The sequence below is a fragment of the Schistocerca serialis genome, chromosome 2 (genome assembly GCF_023864345.2).
Source record: "Schistocerca serialis cubense isolate TAMUIC-IGC-003099 chromosome 2, iqSchSeri2.2, whole genome shotgun sequence".
Lineage (NCBI taxonomy): Eukaryota > Metazoa > Arthropoda > Insecta > Orthoptera > Acrididae > Schistocerca > Schistocerca serialis.
The window spans coordinates 707,977,977-708,004,116 of NC_064639.1; the positions used below are offsets into that span (position 1 = coordinate 707,977,977).

The 26,140-nt window shown below is 38.2% G+C and overlaps 1 protein-coding gene across 2 annotated transcripts in view; it reads left to right on the plus strand.

Annotated features, from left to right (window-relative positions):
- LOC126457872 (serine incorporator 1) overlaps positions 1-26,140 on the plus strand; it is a 112,725-nt gene that overhangs the window by 27,015 nt on the left and 59,570 nt on the right. For both annotated transcript variants that reach the window (XM_050094533.1, XM_050094535.1), the window contains exon 5: positions 24,829-24,913. In XM_050094533.1, the coding sequence (XP_049950490.1) occupies positions 24,829-24,913 (85 nt within the window). The remainder of the gene's footprint in view (positions 1-24,828; positions 24,914-26,140) is intronic.

The following is a 26,140-nucleotide window of genomic DNA, read 5'->3' on the forward strand; positions in this document are numbered from 1 at the left end:
GACACCGATCTTTGTTCGAAAATTTCACATTAAAGAAATGCATCTGGTGAAGGTGTACCAGTTCCTGATAAAAAAGAAGATATATCTCTTCAAATTAAGGCCCTAGCAAAAGTTGTTCTTTACATATGTGACAAACTGCAAATGCATACACAAAGTTTGACAAATCCGAAATTAGTATGGGGAGAGCTTCAGAAACTGTATGCCTCGAAGGATAGCAAATTTCGCAGTGTGCAACTGAAATGTGAAATAATATTCACTAAAAATGAAGAATTGTATCTCTGTGGAAAATTTTCTAGTACTGACAAACAAAGCTGTAGCAGATCTAGTGACCATTGGTGATGAAATTAAAGATGGAGGCCTGGAAATGACTATCGTATGTGGACATTTAGATGAATAGGAAACAGCTTTGTGCAGTTTATATGATAATGATTTTACATGTGCTGCAGATTAAAGGTGTCTGCTTGCTCAGTATGCTAGACACTATGAATATAATGAAGATAAGCATTCTGCTGTATACTTGAAAGTTAATACTGTTAATCAAGGATATCAAAAAATGCCACTTATAGAATCATGTGACAAAGGACAGGAACAACGAAAAAATAACACAAAAAAGTAGGCATGTTTGTTACATCTGTCAGTCACACACATCCACAACTTGCCCTAAAAATGGGAAATTTAAATAAAAGAGCAAAAGAAATGAGGTGCTGTTAGTAAGAGTGCTTTGTGTTTCACAGTTACGTTGAATAGTGGTAACTGGATGGTTTATCTAGGGGCAACTCATCAGAGTTCCAGATGAACATTTTTTTTCAGCCATTGACAAAAATACTGTAGTTGAAATCAACTTTAGTTCACGACAAAACAAAAAACCACTCAGAAACGATAATTAACAACTCTGGAAGACTACTCGTGAAACTCAACAGAAAGGTTGTTTACATTACAAAATACAGTGGCTTGTGCACACGACCAGTAAATGTACTGGGAAATGATGAATTAACTCAAAATCACTAGACTGGTGGCATCGTCAAATGACTTATGTTAGTAAAAGTACAATCAACAATATGATAAAAAAGGAAGCAGTCTTCAGATTAGACTGTGAAGAAGGTGAAATAAATATGTGTGATGTCTGTCTGGTAGGTAAATCAACACAGACCATATACGAAAACTATATTGCTAAATTCAAAGGAATGAACAACCACTTTATAACTTATTCATAATGATCTTGTAGGTCCTAACTGATGCTCAAAGTTTGGGAGTGTGGATTATGTAAGCACAAATATTTATTTGTGCATCTTATAAAATAAGGATGAAGTGGTTGAAGAATTCAAGAAATGGAAGAATCAAACAGAAAAACAAACTGGTAAATACTTGGAGAGTCTTCACTGACAATGGGCCAGAATTCTGTTCTCACAAATGGTTACAGTTCTGTGAATATGAAGGAATTTGGCATGGAAAAACCATGATATACATACCGCAACAAAACACGCCGATAAATTGTTGAAATGGTAAAGCCACGGTTCCTAGGAAGTGATTTAACAAAGAGTTTGTGTGCTGAACTGACGTACAACATAAGAGATCATATTACAAATACCTCCAAAAAAAAAAAAAAAGCCTTATGAATTATGGACAGGTAGAAAGCCTAGTGTATGACATTTACATGTGATAGGATGTGAAATTTATGTTCATGTACCCAAACAAAGAGGTCATTCTAAATTTTTAAAAAAGCATTCTAATATGATTTTATCTGTGGGCATGGATATGGGATCCGAATGCCAGAAACAAAATATGTTGTTTAGTGTAGACTGTTTATCCAAAGAATTTTTGGATAGCAAATGCTCAACTTAAAATACACATAAAGGATTTATTGAACTATACAATGAAAGAGCATTACCATTTCCAAGTATTGAAGATGGAATACATCATAGCAGAGTAGATTCAAACACTAAAGGGAAATTTTGTGATATCTCGTATTAGGAGGAAAATTTGTCTGAAATGTATTCATTAAATTAAGGTAATCAGGAATTGTGGAACATGGTGAAACTTCATGAAATCGACGCAAGACAAGAAAGAGTAAAACAAAAGAAAAAATCGCTTTAAGCAAATGTTGTTGGATGGTATTTCATTCTATTAGGAAGTCTTATACTGAAGAAGCACAAATAATGAGGAAGGAAGAATGACAATAACCCTGTTGTGAAGTAGTTATTTCTGATCTAGCGGAGTGAATAGTTCTGTTGAATGAAAAGATAAACTCCCTGAAGAGTCATGATGCTTGTAAATTTGTCGAGCTACAGTCTGGTGTAATTACAGTGGAGAACGGGGGAAAGAGGGAGTATTAAAAAAGACCACAATTGGTGAGAAGCAAATTTTTGATGGTTGTTTAGTTGTAAAGGGCTTTAGTCAAGTTGAAGACCTACACAATAAAGATATTTATGCTCCAGTTTCAAATTTTAAAACAGTTTATCTTTTGGTAGCAGCCAGTGTTGAGAAAAAGTGGCATGAAACTTCCTGGGAGATTAAAACTGTGTGCCAGACCGAGACTCGAACTCGGGACCTTCGCCTTTCGTGGGCAAGTGCTCTACCAACTGAGCTACTCAAGCAAAACTCACGCCCTGTCATCACACCTTTACTTCTGCCAGTACCTCGTCTCCTGCCTTCCAAACTTTACAGAAGCTCTCCTGCGAACCTTGCAGAACGAGCACTCCTGAAAGAAAGGATATTGCGGAGACATGGCTTAGCCACAGCCTAGGGGATGTTTCTAGAAATAGTGGCATATTCATTAGTACTATATGCTGACTGTCTGCATAGGATATTAAAGGAATATATATATATATGCTCTAGCCAGGTTTCTTCAGGAAGGTACAAGAAAGTTTGGTTTGCAAGTTAAACAAGTCAATATATGGGCTGAAACAAAGTGGCAGATGCTGGAATGGTCAATTAAATAACTCACTAGGAAAGCAGGGATTTGTTCAGAATGGTAAGGACAAATAAGGTGCAAAGGAAGAGGAAAGCTATTCTGTCAGTGTATGTGGACGACATGGTTGTGTTAGCACAGAGTGAAGAAATGAGGCAAAAGGTGGAAGCTCTTGTAGAAAAGTGCTTCGACATACAGCACATGGGAGTAGTGTCACACAGTAGGTGTGAAATTTGAAAGCAGAGATTACTTAACGATTAATCTTTCTCAAAGGGAGTAAATTAATCAATTACTTGACAAATTCAGATGTAAAAATGCCGAGAGCACCAAGGCCATGATGGGAATGAAACCAAATTTCCTTGAGCTGCTCATAGAGGACTCTACTAGACACACGTCACTCAGTGGCAAAGTTATGACAGTATTCATCAAAATTTAAAGTGAATTTCTTGGAACGCAGAAAAGAGTACAAAGATATTTGAAAGAAATATTACAAGCTCACAGATTATCACATTGGTCAAATACTTAAATTATTTGGTGATTCAGATTGGGCTTCTTGTATAGATGCTCACAAACCTATTAATAGATAACTGATATTACTGGGCAGGATCTGGTGCACTGGAAGAAAGTAAAAAATCGCAATTGCATTGAGACCAATAGAAGCAGAATGTGTCAATGGCACACTGCTTAAGAGAGGTGGTATGGATGGAGAATTATTGAAGAGTTTTACCTGAAAGAACTGCTTGGGGAGTCAACAAATGTCTGATATGATAAATGTTGAGATTTAAATTTTACTGCCATGCATCTGTTCGGTATCTATAGATGTTGCTTTGCACGTTTTCATGTCAGTTCTTGGTAGTTCTGTGTTATTCTTTGTCAAGTGAGTTATGAGTAAAGTTGTTTTGTAATGATGTTGTCCTGCCAGTATTGTCAAACCACATCCCAACAGGTTATGGGCCCAGGTTACACGATCTGCAAAAGAAACATTTTTCGATTAAATGAAAATTTAAATTCATAAGCTTAAAATTGCAATAATGAATGAGGTTGTTGATAGAATGAAAGTGACATAGATGACTGCTGCACTTGAAGTTAGACTGGGAATGCTGTCACATGACAATTATGACACATGGAGAATAAAAGTCCAAACACTACTCATCATAAATGACATATGGGGATTTGTAACTGGAGAGATACTACTACTTGCCCTGACTGGTGAAGATCAGATGCTCGCTGCTGAAGAAGCTGCATACAAAGTGTGGCTAGTGGTAGACAGGAAAGCAAAAGCAGACTTGATTTTTATCCGTCAATCTTACCAAGCTAACGCAAGTAGAGAACTACACTAAATCATGTCAAGTATGGCTTAGCCTCAAATCAGTCTATATTAAAAGGACCTGCTCACAAAGCAACTTTGCTCAAATGCGTCACATTTCACAAAATTCAACCTAATGATAAGGTGACACATCATATTACTGAATTCTTAGACACTGTGAACAAGTCAAAAGCAATGGATGTCTACATAAATGGTGATTTTACTGTCAGTTATGCTGCCTAACAGTCTTCCAGATAGCTACTGCAATTTTAAGTGTGCAATTAAATCCCTTGACAGTCTACGAGATGTTGAGATTCTGATCGTAAAAAATCACATAACGTCACAAAGGATTCAGAAAAACAGTGAAAGTATGAGTGCACAATGTTTGTTAAATCAGGTAAAAATTTTGAGAAAAAGCTAAAAAGGTCTATGAGTGACAGTGACAAATTGGAACAAAAATCAAAACAAAAACAAAAAGGGAAAATCCACATACAAATGCAGCTTTTGTAACAAAAAAGGACATATGGAAGATAAGTGCTTTTTCAAGAAGAAACTAAGTACACAATGTGCAAACAGTGTCAACAAAGCTCATTGCTGTTTCTCCATGAATGAGCCGACTTCAAGGTTTTGTGACTCCAAAATTTTTGGCACATAGGCAGTAGTTGCACAACATGCATGTCCAATGATCCAAACATATTCACACATACAGAAATGCAGGAAAATTTAGTGCCTAGAGGCAGTTGAGCTCTGCAAGTATCAGCTAAAGGCGGCATTTGTATTGCAGCTGCAGTTACTCACACCAACTCCATAATGCCAAAAAAAACTTCATTCATCTTGTACCAAAACTCAGAACCAACCTCATTTCAGTGGCAAATGTTATTGACAACACCATCACCACATGCTGTTGTACAAGATACTAATGGTAAAATCGAAGTGATTGCAAACAGAGTTGGTAATTTGTTTTATTTAAGAAAATGGTCCAAGGGCTTCCATCATTGCCAAGTCACAAGTTACAAAAGTGATATGCAAATCTGGCATACTTGATTAGCCCACTTGAACTTACAAGATATGATCAAAATGCTTAAAAATGAATATGTGGCAGGTCTGAAATTCAGTGATGTCCATCTGACCAGATGCCCCACATGCCTTGAAGAAAAAAAGACTCACGGCCTCTCCCTTCACTAAACAAAAAGGGAACTCATTAACTTCTGGAATTAATCCACTCTGATTTCTGTGGGTCAATGAGGGAAGCATCTCAAGGTAGTGCGAAATGTTTTGTGACCTTTGTAGACAACTACAACAGGTGGAGCCAAATCTATTACTATTGACATAAAGGAGAAATTGTTGACAGATTTATTGAATTTGAAAACCTAGTGAAAATAAGACTAGTCATAAAATTAAATCCTTTTCAGAAAATGTTAGCGAGTACTGCAGTTGAAGAATGGACTCCAGCCTCAAAAGGGCAGGAATACAGTGACGTCTTAGAGTCATACATACCGTAGGAGAGATGTCAAATGAAAGAACTGTTTCTTGGTTGAAGTGGCTTGCTACATGGTGCTAGAATCAGGACTACTGCATTGTTTTGGGTTAAAACCATCAACATAGCTAACTATATCCAAAATTATTGCTTAACTGATGCCCTGTGTAATGTAACTCCATATGAGGAATGACAGAAGGATTCATGACCTATCTCACCTTTGCACATTTGATAAAAAGTTCTCATATTGGATGAATCTCCAAAGGAAATTTTGACCACAACGGCAAAGAAGGGATTTCTATAGGCTATTCAGAATGTTCGAAAGCCTACCATGTTTGGGTACCAAGAGTGCACAAGAATTACATCCAACAGATGTGAAGTTCGTTGACCATTACAGTTTTGAGCCAAAACTATCTTATCTGGACTTCTATGAAGATGAACCAAATCATCCCCAAAGAGGAGGCATCAACAGGAATTTTGTTGGGGGAGATTTCAGTGGTGATAGAAACATGGAACTAGTGCCATTGTCAGACAATGAACCATTCTACAGCTTTGAAGATGATGGACTTCCAATCATTAAAGGGCAAGAATTCAATTCCTATGATGACTTACGCGATGAAAAAAATAATTCTTAAAATGTCACACTTTCTCAATAGTCTGCACCAGATGTAGATTCATCAGATGTTTCAATTTATAATGCTAACTTCATTTCAAATGTAATAGAGGTCAGTGTCAGTGAAGCATTATGTGGTCCAGTTCAAGGGTTTGAAGCTATGTATTATGAAATCAGGCCATTGGCCAAAAACAGTGCCTAGGACATTGTAGAGAGCTAATAAGTGAAAGGGTATTGACTAAAGGATTGCTTTGAGGAAAGAATACACAAATGATTCCTCATTGCTGAGGAGAAAAACAAGAACAATTGTTTGAGGATTCAACCAAAGGACTGTTGTTGACTTTGTGGAAAAATTCTCTCCAGTTGCAAGAATTGAACCATTCTAACTACCCATGGCTTTGTTAGTCAAATTTGACTTGGGTGTATTGCTGTTGTATATCTCCATGCGTTTCTCAGTTGTGAAATTGGCATAGAAATAATTCATCGAACAGCTGGACTCGGTTGTCAAATTCTTACAAAAGGTGAAAGTTTGGAGAAAGATAAACATAGTCAATTTTTTTTATGAGGGCAGGGCTCCAAACATTGAAATCCAGTACTAAAATTTGTAAACTTGGAAATCAAACAATGGAAACACCAAGTTAGAATAAAGCAATACTAGGAAAATGACAGATTGCTCCTCACCATAAAGATGACATGTTGAGTTGCAACAGTAAAGATGACCCTTTGAGTTGCAGACAGGCAGAATGAAAAGACTGTTCCACAGTAAGGATTTGGCATTTCGTTGCACCTATTTGCAATGCAATGGGTCATCTTTACTGTCAGTAGCAAATCATTTTCATAATTTTGTGAAACTTGAACAAGCCATTTATGGGCTGCACGAAGCTGGTTGAGAGTAGTATTCAAAGTTGAATGAAACCTCAAAATCAATTGTATTGCAACCCACAAATTGAGAGCCATGCACTTTCATAGACAGTGTAGGGAAAGTAAGGTCTTCCTACGCTTTTATGGTGATGACATTATCATCATTTTAGCTGACTCAGACATGACAAAACAAATTGAGAATGAGTTATCGGCCAGATTTGATATAAAGGATCTTGGTGCCATAAGGTACTATCTGGATATCAAAGTCAGTCTCTTGACAAAATTACATTATGTCAAGTGATAACATCAGAGAAACTCTACACCAATTCAGAATGGATGACTGCAAGCCAGTAAGGACTCCTCTGCCAACTGCAAGTAGCAAGTTATAAGCAGCAGCTATGAGCACAGAAGCTTGTGCTCATTATGCATTCAGAGAACTGGTTGGGGCATTGGTGTGCATCGCTTTCAGTGCTAGACTGTGGTGTATGCTATGAAGCTAATAAGCTAAGGCAGTGCATTAACAGCTATACTTTCATTCACTGGCAAGTAACTAAGGGAACCCTTAGAGAGCTCTAATCTACACAAGCTATAAAATGATGTAACCACTATTTAACTCTTCTGAAGTTTGTTCTTTGTATATAACAATTACAATACTGTGTGAACAGATCTCTTATTAATTCATAAATAAGAACATCTCCGAATAGGATCTTATGTCTCTTAAACTGTTTATTGGGCATTGATGTTATTGCCTGCCCCTCTGTTCCTTGATTTCCTATACACTGTCAAGCTGTGATGCTAAAGCATTAGTGATCCCTTCACAGCAGGTGGAGATGCTCAATTGCCACCACACCATGTGGCGTTCTGTGCTCACGCTTTTTTTTCCCCCCTAATCTGCACTTACATCAGTCCAGCATGCACACAGTGGGAAATTCTGTGCATAATAACTACCCAAATAACATTTTTACATTAAATTTTTCATTGGCTTGTGAGGAAGAAGTGAAATGTTATTCTGGGTGAATGTTATTTTCCACCACAGTATGCAACTGTTATGTTGTAAATATTGCTATGCATACGTTTGTTTGTTGTCCTCTGTATCAGATGACCCTGACAATGGGATCTACACCTGAATAGCAGTTTAGCTACTAAATATTTTAAATTCAGTTCATGGTCAAGTCCTTCAACAAATATTGACAAGTTGTGGAGCTCCAAGAAGTCAAAATTTGTACAATTTGAATGAATTACACAAATATGTTGGCATTTACCATGCCACAAAAGGTGCCCATATTTTCCAACTACAATCTGAGTTAAAAACTTGGAGATACTCTCTATCCACTGACATGTCTATTTTCGGTATCTCGTGCAGTTTTAATGCAGCCATCATCTGAACTCTGGAGGTACTTGGGAATAATCCTGTGTTACATCAAATTACACAATAGCACTTACTTGGATATTGCTAAAATTGTTCAGATTTTACAGGCTGGTATACAGGATAGGCTTCGTACTGAGTGTGCTAAAGTACACTTCATTAACTTTACCACTATACTTATAAGATTGTATTCATTTCTATTCATATTTACACTTTAATAGGTATGTAATTTCCCTATATGTCCGGTCTCTTACGTCCCATCTTCTTAAAATAACTGTAAGTTGGAGGAGACTTCTCTTCTCCAGAGAGTACATTCCTCGTTTTGGTAGTTTAGTTTCCTTCTTCCTTAGTTGCTTTCAACAAAGTTCTATCTACACCATATGTTGTTGTTGGTTGGGTTATGTCATGAAATAGATCAAACTGCATTGTATAGTTCTATTTGTATCTGATATTTGGTCAAAATGTTTAAATATTAGCGCATATGTAGATAAACAAATGGTTTCTCCCCTAAAATGTATTATTTTTCAGTCTCTGTAGATCCTGTAGGATTACTAAATCCAGGCATTTCTCTAAAGTAGTGTGCACAGGTTAGCATTGGCAGATTTTCTTTTCTTTTTTGGTGTTTAATTTACCAGACTCACTGAAGAGTCTATGTTGAGAAACAGATAGCATGCCCGCACTTGCATGGGTAGTTGTGTGTGTTAATGTGACAGCTTCCGGTACAGGGAGGTATGCTGGTCCCGGACCGAATGCACCCAGCGGATTGAAAAACGAGGGGTCGGTGTGCTAACCAACCTGGGTTTATTCTTAGGCACTTCCCCACATCCCACTGGGTGTATACTGACGTGTTCATATGTTCCATCACAGTTAAAGGCTTTATGAACATTTAGAATGCTTTCTCTCACTTGCAGACAGCATTTAATCTATACACACACTGCTTCTGTCCTGGGGAGAATAGGAGGATGACGACCCTACCTCATGGTCTCCGTAAACAATTACTCAGCATTGGTAATGTGCCAACGAGTGTTCTTTATTCCACACATTTATATTCACGAGACACAGCTTACACATAGTTGTATGCAGGTAAATCTCATCATACACAATAGTTATGGACCACAGAATCACTGCATGTGCCAAATTTGTATACATTGAGTCATTTTGTATGTAAAATGTGGGGTTAGGTTCTCATTTACTCATATATTAAGTTTAAGTAGCAGAGTCTCTTAGTACTTTCACCAAAAATAACCATTATCTTCTTTCTGAAATGCATTTTAACACAAAATTAATGCACACAAATATTTAATGCTGACACACGCAGTAATACACTCAAATCGGGAGTACCGCAAGGAAGCGTGATAGGACCTTTATTGTTTACAATATACATAAATGACTTAGTTGACAACATCGGTAGCTCCGTGAGGCTATTTGCAGATGACACGGTTGTCTACAAGAAAGTAGCAACATCAGAAGACTCGTACGTACTCCAGGAAGACCTGCAGAGGATTAATGCATGGTGCGACAGCTGGCAGCTTTCCCTAAACGTAGATAAATGTAATATAATGCGCATACATAGGGGCAGAAATCCATTCCAGTACGATTATGCCATAGGTGGTAAATCATTGGAAGCGGTAACGACCGTAAAATACTTAGGAGTTACTATCCGGAGCGATCTGAAGTGGAATGATCACATAAAACAAATAGTGGGAAAAGCAGGCGCCAGGTTGAGATTCATAGGAAGAATTCTAAGAAAATGTGACTCATCGACGAAAGAAGTAGCTTACAAAACGCTTGTTCGTCCGATTCTTGAGTATTGCTCATCAGTATGGGACCCTTACCAGGTTGGATTAATAGAAGAGATAGACATGATCCAGCGAAAAGCAGCGCGATTCGTCATGGGGACATTTAGTCAGCGCGAGAGCGTTACGGAGATGCTGAACAAGCTCCAGTGGCGGACACTTCAAGAAAGGCGTTACGCAATACGGAGAGGTTTATTATCGAAATTACGAGAGAGCACATTCCGGGAAGAGATGGGCAACATATTACTACCGCCCACATATATCTCGCGTAATGATCACAACGAAAAGATCCGAGAAATTAGAGCAAATACGGAGACTTACGAGCAGTCGTTCTTCCCACGCACAATTCGTGAATGGAACAGGGAAGGGGGGATCAGATAGTGGTACAATAAGTACCCTCCGCCACACACCGTAAGGTGGCTCGCGGAGTATAGATGTAGATGTAGATCATTTTCATTAATTCCATGTACAACCTAATACGGGTTTTCAATCACAAATGTAAAGTGGGTGGCTGGGAACGTCGTCAAGTAGGAGGAGAATTTTGAGAGGGATGTTTTGTCTTTCACAGACAACAGTCTGAATGATTCAGAGATGTGAAAATGTATGTATAGCCAAAGCCCCTCAAACAAACAAAAACTAAACGAAGCCAAAATTAGTGTGAGGAGAGCCTTATGTGAAGCATTCAACAAATCAAAAGTAAAATTCTATCCACCAACTTGACAGAAAATCTTGAAACGGTTTGGTCTTTGAGTAAATCAGTAAACATGTCGAAACCACCTGCCCAGAGAGTGCCTGTGATCATAAAGGCACTGAAACAGAGGACGACACAGAAAAGACAAAAACACTAAATGTCTTTTTCCAAAACTGTTTTGCAGAGGAAGAGTGTCTCCTTCAAATTGTTGCATGAACTGCAAAATGGCTGACAGCAAAATAAGTGACCATGGGTTAGAAAACTGAAATTGCTCAACAGAGCCCCGTTTGGCCACTGGACCTGATGAGATACCAGTATGATTCTACATACAGTAAGCAAAAGAACTTGTCCTCCCCCTAGGAGCAGTTGGAAAAAAGTGCAGATCATTACTATTGCCAGGAAGGGTTGTTGAATGGATATGCAAAACTATAAGCCCATTAACATTGGTCAGTTGTAGAATTTTGGAACATGTTTTATGGTCATGTATTATGGCATTTCTGTTGGCCAAAAATCTCCTTTGTAGGCACCTACATGGGTTCCAAAAACAATGATCATGTGAAACCCAGCTCACTCTGTCCATCCACAAGACTCAGAATCTAAGTAGGTGATATAGATCACCAGGTGGAAGCCGGAAATTACCTAGTGGGTAACATCGGAAATTTGATGAGGATTTTCATGGATGATGCTGTTGTACTCAGAAGCTGCTGTGTTAGAAAATTGTAGTCAAATGCAGGAAGACCTACTGAGGATCGACAATTGGTGCAGGGGTGCCAAGTGACCCTCAACATAAACAAACATAACATACTGCAGTGACAGAAAGACCCTTTATTGTATGATTATCTGACTCAAGATGGTCACTGGAAGCAGTTACTTCCATAAAATATCTAGGAGAATGCATATGGAGTGATTTTAAGTGGAATGATCACAAAATGAATCACAGGTAAGGCACGTGCCAGACAGATTCGTTGAAAGAATCCTCAGGAAATTTATAGGGAGAGGGGAGTGGTGGACAGAATAACATTGCATTGGGCATAACTTTTGTAGTATGCATTTCTGCCACTAGGCATGTATAGTGCAACTTATTTCCAGTTCAATGCTGCCTTTGTTGTGAACTTGGCTTGTTCTGTTTATCTACAGTGATTTTTTTTGCTGGCACTGTTTTTTTTGTTTGTTTTTTGCGATAAGTGTAAGTGAACAACGTAGGGCTGTGAAATTTTGTTTTCTACTTCATAAAAATGCTGCTGAAACTGTTTTAATGTTGAAAACAGCGTACCAAGATGATGATATGGGAAAAACTCAAGTGTATGAGTTTCTTGCTCAACTTAAAAATGGCGACATGTCGATTAATGACAACCTCGTTCTAGCTGTCTATCAATTGACTGAATATACATAAATTTTGAAAAATTCATTAGTCTATGCTCACAAATCATCGGCAGACAATTGATAAACTGTCAGAGATTAGTGGGTTATCTTGGAGCTTGTTTCAGCAAATTGTAACGGAAGATTTGGAAATCAAATGGATTGCTGCCATGTTTGTTCCTTGCGTTCTGACTCACAGTTAAAATGAACGTTGAGTTGAAAAATGTCATGCTTTGAAACAACAGCTTGAAACTGATCCAGATTTTCTGTCAAAGATCATTACTGGTGATGAGTCATGGTGCTGTGACTATGACCCAGAAACAATGGAGCAGTCAAGCCAATGGAAGACATCAGTCACCTCATTCAAAACAATACTGATTTACATTTTAGATGCCAAGAGCATAGACTGTTAATCAAACTTTTTATTTATAAGTTTTAAGACAATTGCGCAACAGTGTTCGTCATAAAAGACCCAATTGGTGGCAGGCAGGAGACTTGTTCTTCCACCACAAACACCACCCCTGCACGCATAGCCATCTCTGTTAGACAGTTTTTGGCTAAAAGTGGCATGGTTCCTGTGCTCCGTGCACCTTACTCATCGGACCTGGCTCCGTGTCAATTTTTCTTATTTCCACACATGAAAAGGGGCATGAAAGGACATTGATTTGACAATATTGAAGAAAAGGAAAAAATGAGCGATGAGCTGTCAGCCATTTATAAAGATAACTACAAAAAATGCTTTGAACAGTGGAAGCACTGTTGGGACAAATATATTAGTTATAACGGAGAGTATTTTGAATGGGATAAGGTTGACCTGTAAACAATTTGAAATTATATAGATTTCAAAAAAATAGTTCCATTTTTAAAATTTTTTTACCCCTTCATAGTCCAACAAAACAAAATAGCTTACAAAACACTTGTTGAACCAGTGCTTGAATATTGCTGATCAGTTAGGATCCATACCAGTTAGGACTGATAAAGGAAATAGGGAAGATCCAAAGAAGAGCAACACATTTTGTTTCAGGTTCATTTAGTAAGCATGAAAGCATCACAGAGATGACCAAAAAACTCCAGCAGCAGATGCAGAAGAGAGGTGTTCTGCATCACAATGTTTATTGTTAAAGTTCCAAGAGTGTGTGTTTATAGAACAGCCCAGCCAACAAATATATGGGTTCCTCCTTTGTATATCTCAAGAGAAGACCATGAAGATAAAATTGGAAATATCTGAGGAGTCGACTCAGAGACTTACCGGCAATTCTTTCTATAACTATTCGTGCCTGGAACAGGAAAGTGAGGAAGTGGCAGTGGTATACAAAGTACTCTCCACCATACATAGTGTGGTGACTTGTGGATGGCAGATGTAGATGGTAGACATAGATCTAGCCATGTAACATTTGCCAACATGACCTTGCTATCTTGGTGCTAAATCACAGCTTGAAAGCCAGGAAAATCTGTAGCCATTATTTTTTCCAAGGACATTGTGTGTGGCTTAATAACAACATCCTCCTCCATCTGGACTCCTGCACAGGGACTACTTGGGTTGCTGTAAAAGTTAGAGCATGAAATCTTACATCCCTTAATTGGGTTGTTGGTTAAAGAACTTGAAAAGAAAAATGGAAAGTCTGAAGTTGCAGTGGGAATTAGTGAATTGAGGGGCAGGAAGAACGGCTTTTTGGTCAGGTGAGTACAGATTTAAAAAAAAAAAAAAATCAAATAGGGGCAGTGAAGGAGTAGATCTAATAATAAGTAAGAAAACAGAATATGTGTGACTATATGAGTAGCATAGTGAAAACATTGTTATAGCAAAGGTAGACACAAATCCAAGACCCACCACAGTTGTAAAAGTATGTATGCCAGTTAGCCCCACAGATATTCAAAGGGTTGAGAGAAATATATAGTTTGCCAAGATAAAATATGCTCAGTTGTTAAGGAAAATAATGTAATTGACAGATTAGAAGTTAATATAAGGAAAAGAAAGAGAAGAAAAATAGAACATTCACTGAAATCATTGTTGTCTTACTTTTTTTCTTTATGTGATAGAAGGCCAGGTTCCCCACCATGAACCATGAACCTTGCCATTGGTGGGGAGGCTTGTGTGCCTCAGCGATACAGATAGCCATACTGTAGGTGCAATCACAATGGAGAGGTATCTGTTGAGAGGCCAGACAAACATGTGGTTCCTGAAGATGGGCAGCAGCCTTTTCAGTAGTTGCAGGGGCAACAGTCTGGATGACTGACTGATCTGGCCTTGTTACACTAAACAAAACGGCCTTGCTGTGCTGGTACTGTGAAATGCTGAAAGCAAGGGGAAACTACAGCCGTAATTTTTCCCGAGGGCATGCAGCTTTACTGTATGGTTAAATGACACAACGTCCTCGTGGGAAAATATTTCGGAGGTAAAATAGTCCCCCATTCGGATCTCTGGGCAGGGACTACTCAAGAGGACATCATTATCAGGAGAAAGTTCTATGGATCGGAGCATGGAATGTCAGACCCTTAATCGGGCTGGTGGGTTAGAAAATTTAAAAAGTGAAATGGATAGGTTGAAGTCAGGTATAGTGTGAATTAGTGAAGTTTGGTGGCAGGAGGAACAAGACTTTTGGTCAGGTGAATACAGGGTTATAAATACAAAATCAAATAGGGGTAATGCAGGAGTAGGTTTAATAATAAATTAAAAAAAATAAGAGTGTGGGTAAGTTACTACAAACCGCATGTGAATGCATTATTATAGGCACGAAGCCCACGCCTACTACATTAGTACAAGTTTATATGCCAACTAGCTCTGCAGATGACGAAGAAATTCATGAAATGTATAATGAGATAAAAGAAATTGTTCAGATAGTGAAGGGAGACGAAAATTTAATAGTCGTGGGTGACTGGAATTCGATAGTAAGAAAAGGGAGACAAGGAAATGTAGTAGGTGAATATGGATTGGGGGTAAGAAATGAAAGAGGACGCTGTGTGGTAGAATTTTGCACAGAGCATAACTTAATCATAGCTAACACTTGGCTCAAGAATCATGAAAGAAGGTTGTATACATGGAAGAAGCCTGGAGATACTAGAAGGTATCAGACAGATTATATAATAGTAAGACAGAGATTTAGGAACCAGGTTTTAAATTGTAAGACATTTCCCGGTGCAGATGAGGACTCTGGCCACAATCTATTGGTTATGAGCTGTAGATTAAAAGTGAAGAAACTGGTGGGAATTTAAGGAGATGGGACCTGGATAAATTGGCTAAACCAGAGGTTGTACAGTGTTTCAGGGAGAGCATAAGGGAACAATTGACAGGAATGGGGGAAAGAAATACAGTAGAAGAATGGGTAGCCTTGAGGAATGAAGTGAAAGCAGCAGAGGGTCAAGTAGGTAAAAAGAGGGCTAGTAGAAATCCTTGGGTAACAGAAGAGATATTGAATTTAATTGATGAAAGGAGAAAATATAAAAATGCAGTAAATGAAGCAGACAAAAAGAATACAAACGTCTCAAAAATGAGATCGACACGAAGTGCAAAATGGCTAAGCAGGGGTGGCTAGAGGACAAATGTAGGGATGTAGAGGCCTATCTCACTAGGGGTAAGATACTGCCTACTGGAAAATTAAATAGACCTTTGGAGAAAAGAGAACCACTTGTATGAATATCAGGAGCTCAGATGGAAACCCAGTTCTAAACAAAGAAGGGAAAACAGAAAGGTGGAACTAGTATGTAGAGGGTTTATACAAGGGTGATGTACTTGAGGACAATATTATGGAAACGGAAGAGAATGTAGATGAAGATAAAATAGGAGATATGACACTGCGTGAAGAGTTTGACAGTGCATTGAAAGACCTAAGTCGAAATAAGGCCCCGGGAGTACACAACATTCCATTAGAACTACTGACAGCCTTGGGAGAGCCAGTCCTGACAAAACTCTACCATCTGGTGAGCAAGATGTATGAGAGAGGTGAAATACCCTCAGACTTCAAGCAGAATATAATAATTCCAATCCCAAAGAAAGCAGATGTTGACAGATGTGAAAATTACTGAACTATCAATTTAATAAGCCACAGCTGCAAAATACTAACACGAATTCTTTACAGACAAATGGAAAAACTGGTAGAAGTTGACCTCAGAGAAGATCAATTTGGATTCCGTAGAAATATTGGAACACGTGAGGCAATACTGACCCTACGACTTATCTTAAGAAAATAGATTAAGGAAAGGCAAACCTACATTTCTAGCATTTGTAGACTTAAAGGAGGCTTTTGACAGTGTTGACTGGAATACTCTCTCAAATTCTGAAGGTGACAGGGGTCAAATACAGGGAGAGAAAGGCTATTTACAGTTTGTACAGAAACCAGATGGCAGTTATTAAGGTGGATGGGCATGAAAGAGGAGCAGTGGTTGAGAAGGGAGTGAGACAAGGTTGTAGCCTCTCCCCGATGTTATTCCATCTGTACATTGAGCAAGCAGTAAAGGAAACAAAAGAAAAATTTGGAGTAGGTATTAAAATCCATGGAGAAGAAATAAAAACTTTGTGGTTCGCCGATGACATTGTAATTCTGTCAGAGACAGCAAAGGACTTGGAAGAGCAGTTGAACAGAATGGATGGTGTCTTGAAAGGAGGATATAAGATGAACATCAACACAAGCAAAACGAGGATAATGGAATGTAGGTGAATTAAATCAGGTGATGAAGAGAGAACTAGATTAGGAAATGACAATTAAAGTAGTAGATGAGTTTTGCTATGTGGGGAGCAAAATAACTGATGATGGTTGTAGTAAGGAGGATATGAAACGTAGACTGGCAATGGCAAGGAAAGCATTTCTGAAGAAGAGAAATTTGTTAAGATAGAGTATAGATTTAAGCGTCAGGATGTCGTCTCTGAAAGTATTTGTATGGAGTGTAGCCATGTGTGGAAGTGAAACATGGCTAAATAGCTTAGACAAGAAGAGAATAGAAGCTTTCGAAATGTGGTGCTACAGAAGAATGCTGAAGATTAGATGGGTAGATCACATAACTAATGAGGAAGTATTGAATAGGATTGGGAAGAAGAGGTGTCTGTGGCACAACTTGACAAGAAGAAGGGACCGGTTGGTAGGACAGGTTCCGAGGCATCAAGGGATCACCAATTTAGTATTGGAGGGCAGCGTGGAGGGTAAAAATCGTAGAGGGATGAATACACTAAGCAGATTCAGAAGGATGTAGGTTGCAGTAGGTACTGGGAGATGAAGCAGCTTGCACAGGATAGAGTAGCTTGGAGAGCTGCATCAAACCAGTCTCAGGACTGAGGTTCAGATGTTTATTCCACTTCTCCACTTTTCTCGTCTTTCCACCATTTTTCTTCTTGAACTGTTTTGTTGCAGTCCAGATTTCTTCTTCTTAAATTGACTGATTAGTTCACCTTGCTGTAGGTGGCTCACTTGCTGCCAAACTGGGCCTCCATCATTCATTTTGATATTCTTCCACACTTTGCACATGTCTGAACCATTTAACCTGTTCTTCTCAAGTCTCTCATTCAGGTTTTCTACTCCAATTTCGTTCACAGCATGTTCATTTCTGACTTAGTCTCTCCTCGTTTCCCTTTGCATACTTCTTGGGAATTCCATTGATCTGACTTGGATTCTAGTCTCCTCTCTTCTTGTCATTGCCCAGGTCTCCAAAGCATATTTCAATGTGGGTGTAAAGTATGCCCATTGCAGCACTCTTACATTTCATTGGCACCTCCCTTCCCCACGCTAAGTGCCTCACACACTGCTAAATGCATTGTTCCATTGTACCCTTTTGATAACTTCTGCCCCCATTCTTGCATTCTCCATTATTACACTTCCTAGATGTTTTAAGTTATCCACAATTTCAATATGCTGTCCTTTAATATAGACAGCTGGTAACATTTTGCACAGTGCGTAATTGAAACATTGTGGACCCTTGTTGATTTCTGAATCATGAAATAAGGTTGTGTATGAGGCAGTGAGGAAGAGATGAAGAGACATTGTAAAGTCTAGGATTGTATAATATTAGGACATAGATTTCAAAACCAGATTTTAAACTACACAACATTTTCAGCAACTGTTGTTGACTCTGACCATAATTTATTGGTTATAAACAGCAGAGTAAAACTAAAGAAATTTTAGAAAAATGGAAAATCAAGGTATGGGCCCCGGATAAGATACAGAACGAAAAGTTATCGTTAGTTTCAAAGGCAACATCAGGTAACTATTGACTGAAGGCTGGGAAAAGAATAAAATAGAAGACATTTTATTTAGCGTATGGCTAATACAGACATATCATGAAATTAAATTACATATACATATGTTCATATTGACACACAAGAAACTTAAGTTTGTCTTTACAATTGAATATCCAGTCCTTCAATCCAGCACACTGCATCTGGAGTTGCTAGCAGGAAGTCCTCTTTGGTGGCATGATAGGCTTGAATCCTGCATTCACTGACAATGTGGTGAACAGTCTGGTATTGAGCCACAAAGTCTCAGGCTGGATCCGGCATCTACTTCCACTTAGAGAGAGCATCCCTGCATGGACAATGTCCGGTACGGATTCTGTTGAGAGTAGTCCAGGTCTTGCGTGGTATGTCGAATCCACTTGGAAGTCTAGCACCTGAGATGATGATATGCAGGTGCACATCTGTCACTGTTTCCCACCGACCTTTCCATTCTTCAAGAGGTTTGAAATCCTTAGCAACCATGTCAGCAGCATCGCACAGAGGTGGATGGCGTGATTTCAGTCTCTTACGATTTAAAAGTGGCAGGTCGCTATGCACCGGTAGGCTAGAATTCCTGGAGATCTTGTGGAAGGGCAGTACATCTGCGTCGATCAGGAGGCATTATACCAGTTAACAGTGGAAGCCAATAAACTGGATTAGATCTGATTGTGCCTGATATTATGCGCATTGTCATATTCAACTGGGTATCAACAAGCCTTGTATGATGACTGTTCGTCCAAACAGATGCACAGTACTCAGCACTTGAGTACACCAAGCCCAAAGCTGAAGAACACAGGGTGGTTGCTAAAGATCCCCAGGTAGTTCCGCATAGCTTATGGAGGATGTTGTTTCGAGTCCTCAACTTTTGAGCTAAGCTAAGGTTTTGTTTGAAGCATAGTGTACAATCCAGGATGACACCAAGATATTTTGGGTTCCAATTGTGACGAAGAATTCTGCCTCTGAAACTTACTTCCAGTTTTACGTTCGCCAACTGGTTATTTAGATGGAAGCAACACACTTCTGTTTTACTCACACTGGGTTGGAGTCTCTATATTTTGAAGTAATTATCTAATGCAGGTTGGTAGGACATGTTCTGAGGCATCAAGGGATCACCAATTTAGTATTGGAGGGCAGCGTGGAGGGTAAAAATCGTAGAGGGAGACCAAGAGATGAATACACTAAGCAGATTCAGAAGGATGTAGGTTGCAGTAGGTACTGGGAGATGAAAAAGCTTGCACAGGATAGAGTAGCATGGAGAGCTGCATCAAACCAGTCTCAGGACTGAAGACGACAACAACAACAACAACAACAACAACAACATCTAATGCAGACAGGTCATTGGCTAGAATCTCTTCTGTTGTCTTCATTTCGTGGTGTTTTATGGCTAGAGCCAGGTCATTGGAATATCAGTATTTTCTGGACGAAGTGTCAGGTAGATCAGATAGATACAGGTTGAACAGTAAGGGTGAGAGAACTGATCCTTGAGGCAATCCGTTGTTCATCTTCCTCTCCTTATGTTGCTTCCAGTGATTACCTGGAACTTCCGATCACTTAGCATGCTATTAATCAGTCAAGCCATTGTTCTGCAGGGTATGATGCAGATAAATTCATAGATAAGGCCTTCCCTCCACACAGTGTCGAAGGCGGCAGTTAGATCAACAAATGCCACAGATGTTTCCTGCTTCATTTGGTATCCTGACTCTATGAAAGATGTGAGAGACAATACTTGGTCGCAGCAGCTACACCGTGGTCTGAAGCCTGCCTGATCAACTGGAACGTTCTCTAGGATAGCGCTACTTATTCTGTTATATATTAGCCTTTCAAAAAGCTTGTAGCAGCAGCTAAGCAGGGCAGTGGTGCGATAGCTTTCTACCTTGTTGCTGGGTTAGCCAGGTTACAGAACAGATATTATCTTCGCCTTTTTAAACTCCAATGGAAGTTGACCAGTCAGCAGGATGTCAATGACAAATGGGTAGCTTTGAAGTATTACAGAAACAATTAGGCAAAAAGGTGCAAAAGAAATCCTAAACATGATGGATATTGAATTTAATTGATGAAAGGAGGAAAATACAAAAACACAGCTACTGAGGAAGGTGAAAGAGACTGGTGGGAAGTACTTAATAGCAAGGCAGGAATGGTTATTAGGAGAAATTCAAAGCTGTTGAAGTATACAAGACTATAGGAAAAGCAATCATGACTATAGGAAAATTAAAGAGCGTTTGGGAGAAAAGAGAAGCAGCTGTATAAATATCAAGACCTTAGACGGCATGCCAGTATAAAGCAGAGAAAGCTGAAATGTGAAAGGAACTTATATAAGTGCTATATAAATAAAAGGAACATGAAGACAATGTTATGGGAAGGGTGGAAAAAGTAAATGAACATGATGTGGGGAATGCGATACTGAGAGAATAATTTGACAAAGCATTGAGAGAACTAAATCAAAACAAGGCAGCTGGAGTAAACAAAACTTTCTCAGAATAATTAAAATTTTTGTGAGGATTGACCAAAACAAAACTGCTCTACATTGTATGCAACATATATGAGGCAGTCAAATATACCCTCAGATTTCAAAAAGAATGTGATACTCCAAATACCAAAGAAAGCAGATGTTGACAGGTGCGAATATTACTGAACCATCAGTGTTATGGTTTCAGAATACAAACGGAAATTATTTTCATAAGAATGAAAAGACTGGTTGCAGCCAGCCTTGGCGAAGATCATTTTGGGCCCTGCGGAAATGTAGGAACACATGAGGAATATGCGGTCTATGACTTACTTTAGGAGTTAAAGGAAGCTGAAACTTTGTTTATATCATTTAGAAATTTAGAGAAGTCTTTCAATATTGTTCAGTGACTTACATTGTTTGAAATTGTGAAAGTTGCAGGAATGAAATACAGGGAACGAAAATTAATGTACAGCTTTTACAGAAAACACACTGTAGTTATGGGAGTCAAAGGACTTAAAGGGAAGCAGTTGCTGAGAAAGGAGTAAGATGGATAACAATCCTATCTTCTATATTATTCAGTCTGTACATAGAGTGAGCAGTAAATGCAACTAAGGGGAAATTTGGAATGAGGATTTAAGTTCAGAAGGAGAAAATAAAAACTGGGAGGTTTACCACTGTTATTGTCTTCTGTCAGAAACTGCAAAGGACTTGGAAGAACAGTTGAATGGAATGAATAGTGTTGAAGAGAGGTTATAAGATGAACATCAATAAAAGTAAAACAAGAGTAATGGAATGCAGTAGAATTAAATTACGCAGTGCTGAATCAATTAAATAAGGAAGAGAGATACTAAAAGTAGTAGGCAAGTTTTACTATTTGGTCAGCAAAGTAAATAACAATGCCTGAAGTAAATAGGGTGTATTATGCAGGCTGGCAAAATAAAGAAACAATTCCCTGAGAAAGAGAAACATGTTAGTATTGAATATAAATTTGTGTGAGGAAGTCTGTCTGGAGTGCAGCATTATACAGAAATGAGATGTGGATGATAAAGAGTTAAAGATCAGATAAAAAAAGAGTAAAAGTTTTTGGAGTGTCACAGTATAGAAGGATGCTGAAATCAGGTGGATAGAACGAATAACTAATGAAGAGTACTGAATCGAATCATGGAGGAAAGAAATTTGCGACACAACTTCATTTAAAGAAAGGATCTGTGAAAATGGCACATTCTGTAGCATCTTCGAATATTTTAGTACCAAAAGGAAGTGTGTGTGTGTGTGTGTGTGTGTGTGTGTGTGTGTGTGTGTGTGTGTGTGTGTGTGTGTGTGTTGGGGGGGGGGGGGGGGGAGTGGATTGTAGAGGAAGACAGTGGTTTAACTAACCAGTCTTCCAACCAAGACCACAGCATAAGCAATATAATTCTGAAGATCCATATTTGGGATAGCTGATTGAATGTGAGTGTGCAACAGCATTGTAAAAATCACTTTGTGTTTCAGCATTAGAAATGATTCAGTTGTCAAAAGTTTGCTGGTTACCTTTTTTCAGAGTACACTTGTCATGCACATTAGTTTTGGCAGTATTTGATGAGGGGAAAATTAATTTATAATCATAATGTATTGGACTCTCTCTAGTCAACCCAAGGCCCACAATAAAGCAAAACACAAAGTTTTCCTGTATTATAACTCTAGATATCACCAAAATGCAAAGTCTGCATTCGAGAATAATACTTGAAAGTTATGGTTCATTTGTCTTTCATACCACATATGGTGTTACTTTTATTCACAGTTTGCTGTGAAAAACACTTTTTTTATTTTTTTGTCCTGTCAGCATATCTGCCTCTTGCCATTTTGTTGCTTTCACCTGAGAATATCATCAGCTGATATTGGATTTCACATCTTGTTCAATATATCTGTCTTTCCTTATTCCATTTTTGCTCAGCTACCTGTTGGAACTCTTATTTGTGAAATGTCAGTGTTTGACATGGGCTTAATACACCACCGAGATTTGGTGCTCTTCCAGTGATCCTCTCATCTCTCCCTCATTGTTTACTTTTTATCCATCCTGTACATTCCATTTTTTGGTGTTCCATTGATCACAAGACTGGTCCCTTCCATGCTACTCTGCCTTAGGCAGTCTTGGTGCTTTCTGTGGGCTTCAGCCATTGTGTGGAATTTTAAAAGCTTTCTGCTGCTCCATCCCCTCCCTCTCCCCTTAGTTTATTGATAGTATTCCTATAGAACTGCCCTTTCCATTGACCATAACTTGTCCATTTCTAACATCTACTGCAATTTCAGCTTTCTGTCAATCTTTTGTATATGAAACAAAATATGCTGTTTCACTGATATTTCCATCAACTAGACAGATTAAAAAACATTTACATTTGTCATCCCAACTCATTTCCTGCATAAAGTTCTTTATTAAGGAGTCTCATCTTTATTTTATCAGCGTGTCACAACTAATAGGTTAGTAGTGTTTATTACTGACTCCCACAGTGCTGTACTCAGTTTTGATAAAACTGATATCAAACATTAATTTTATGTAGTGTGAGAGTAAAAGAATTTGCAGTAACAATTTGTATTAAGGTTATAGTCTGCTGTGCTCTGTAGGTTTCCCATCACTTTAAGTGGAGACAGCAATTCAGATAATGCCTGATTTAAAAATATCTAAATCATGCTATTTTAGGGGATAAAATGTTGTGGTTTCTCACTGCACAAATTATTACTTAAAAACAGCATTTAAAATATTCTTTCCACAAATGAATTCCATCCTTCATTCATCTTATCAAAAACACTTTACAGCTTTTTCAATACTGTAATGTCAACGTTCTCCAAGTCATTTTGGGGATAAAACATTGATAGAATTTGGCAGACGCTAAGAAGGACAATTGTTTCTAATTCTTTATTTCAGTGCATTTCATTATTGTTTCCATTTTTGCGGGATTTTGCCTGATACTTGCACAGTAATTAATGTGGTCCAGGAATTTAGTCATTACAACTTTCCTAATTTAATTGTAATGTTGTGCTCATCCAGGTGTCATAACACCTCTATTCTCTCTGTATTCATTCTACAGTTCATATTCATTCTACAGTTGAAATACGTTAAAACCATTCCTATTTTGAAAGAATTCATGCCTTTATTCTTCACACACTGTACTAACTACGTGCTCTACTAAAAGCAGATTGGCTTTGTTTTCATTAAGTAAGTCTACATTAAAAGTAGGCAACACACAAGATTTCTGTTCTGAATCCCGTATTCATAAGATGATAGGTGTTTCGCTCACAAGTATCTCCCATCAGCTATTGGAGGTACATTCTAACATATGTCCATAGATGGACATGGCCTTTTTGTCTTCTTACTAATATATCTTCCCATAACTGTATATTTATGACTAACATGGCATTCAGTGTTTATTTTGACAAGTCCTATGATTAATTTCATGAACACTAACTGACAAGAAGTTGTTACCATACTACTTAGTTCAGTTTGGAATCTTGTATGATGAATGTTGCAGTTGCATAAATGCCTGTGGGAATCATAAATTTAGTGAAGTAGAATAAGAATTTCTGGAAACCTCATTGATTTTATTTCAGTATTTAAGTTCTAAATTTCCATTGCTATTGACGGATTCCGTCAATTGTTGCTATGAATTAGATTTCAGTTGTTGAAGTTTTGATAACTGATGCTTTATGTTTATCAAAATGAAGATTGTTTTGCACTTCCTACTTAGATTGTGCAATTAAATAGAATATTCCAGAGTTAATTACTACTGTTTGTAATAGCGGTCTTTAAGATAATTTTCTACTTGTTGCAGGTATTGTGCCTTACTTACGGTAACCTTTCTAAACTATGCCCTGGCTATTACTGGATTCACTTTGCTGTTTGTGTATTACACCAAGGTCAGTTTTTGTTAATGTTATCTGTTGAAAGTTGATCTGTTTTTCATGTTTTGTGTGTGTGTGTTTTTTTATGTTTTTATTTATGCTGCTATTAACTTTTTTGTTTCTTTTGGGCATTTAGTTGTGTAATGTGTCTGTGTTTCAAATTATTTACATGTTCCCTCTGAAAGACTAGAATCTACAAATGGAAAGAAAGGAGTGGTATCTTAATGGGGTTCATGACAATCCTGTACTTGGGAGATGATTGTTGGGAGCAGTCTGATAATGATAATCTCAAACACCTCTACCTGTCAGACAAGTACCTGGGGGGTAACATGGACTTGGAGAGTAACAGCACCCAAATATGGAGTATCTAACAGTTGAAACAAGTGATGAACTATTCTTCAAGCATTATGTAAAATCTCTGAGGAAGTGCACCATGGAACTTATTAGTGAGAGAATCACCAAGGGGAAAGGGACATTCAAAGTGTGCCATGCAGCATTGCCCCTCATTTGATTGTGTGTTATAAAAGACAGTCTGTATCTGAATGTTCAAGGTGTAATGTGTAGCTAATGACCACCAGGATCCATTCTGGCCAAACTGTTCTGCTGGCTTCCAGATTTGTATGTCTTCTTCAACAACATAGGGTTTATTGAACAGCAATTAAGTACAAATCAAATCACAGAAAATAGTAGGTCCTGACACTTCTTGAACAAAACAGAAACATAGACTTCTAGAAATGGTTACCTCTTGACTGTTAAAATACTCTAGAAATTTAGTGACTAACTCAAAACATTAGTGTTAGGGGACTTTCTCAGATTGACTGACACTCTAATATGGACCACTCTTTGAGTGCATGCGCACACAGTCGGTGCACTTATGGTAGGTACAACATGCAGTTGAGGAAAATAAACATGTCCGTTTTTCAGCCAAATGTTGATGGACGGAAATAAGTCCAAATCAGTGTTGAGAAAATAGACAAATATCACAAGGTTTTCATAAATAAGTCCACCGGAGAGCTTTTAGTACACATCTGGAGCTGAGACATGTGAGACCACGACAGTCTGCAGAAGTCCCTGAATCTGTCGTCGTTTATCCATGTGACCTGGTGCCAGTAGATGTCACACCTTGCCACGTCCACCACCATAGCCAGACGTTTGTGTAATTATATTGATTGGTCCATCAATATATCCGGTTGGATTACAGGATTTGAAACTTTGTTAGCGTTTTTAGAGTAAATTATCCAG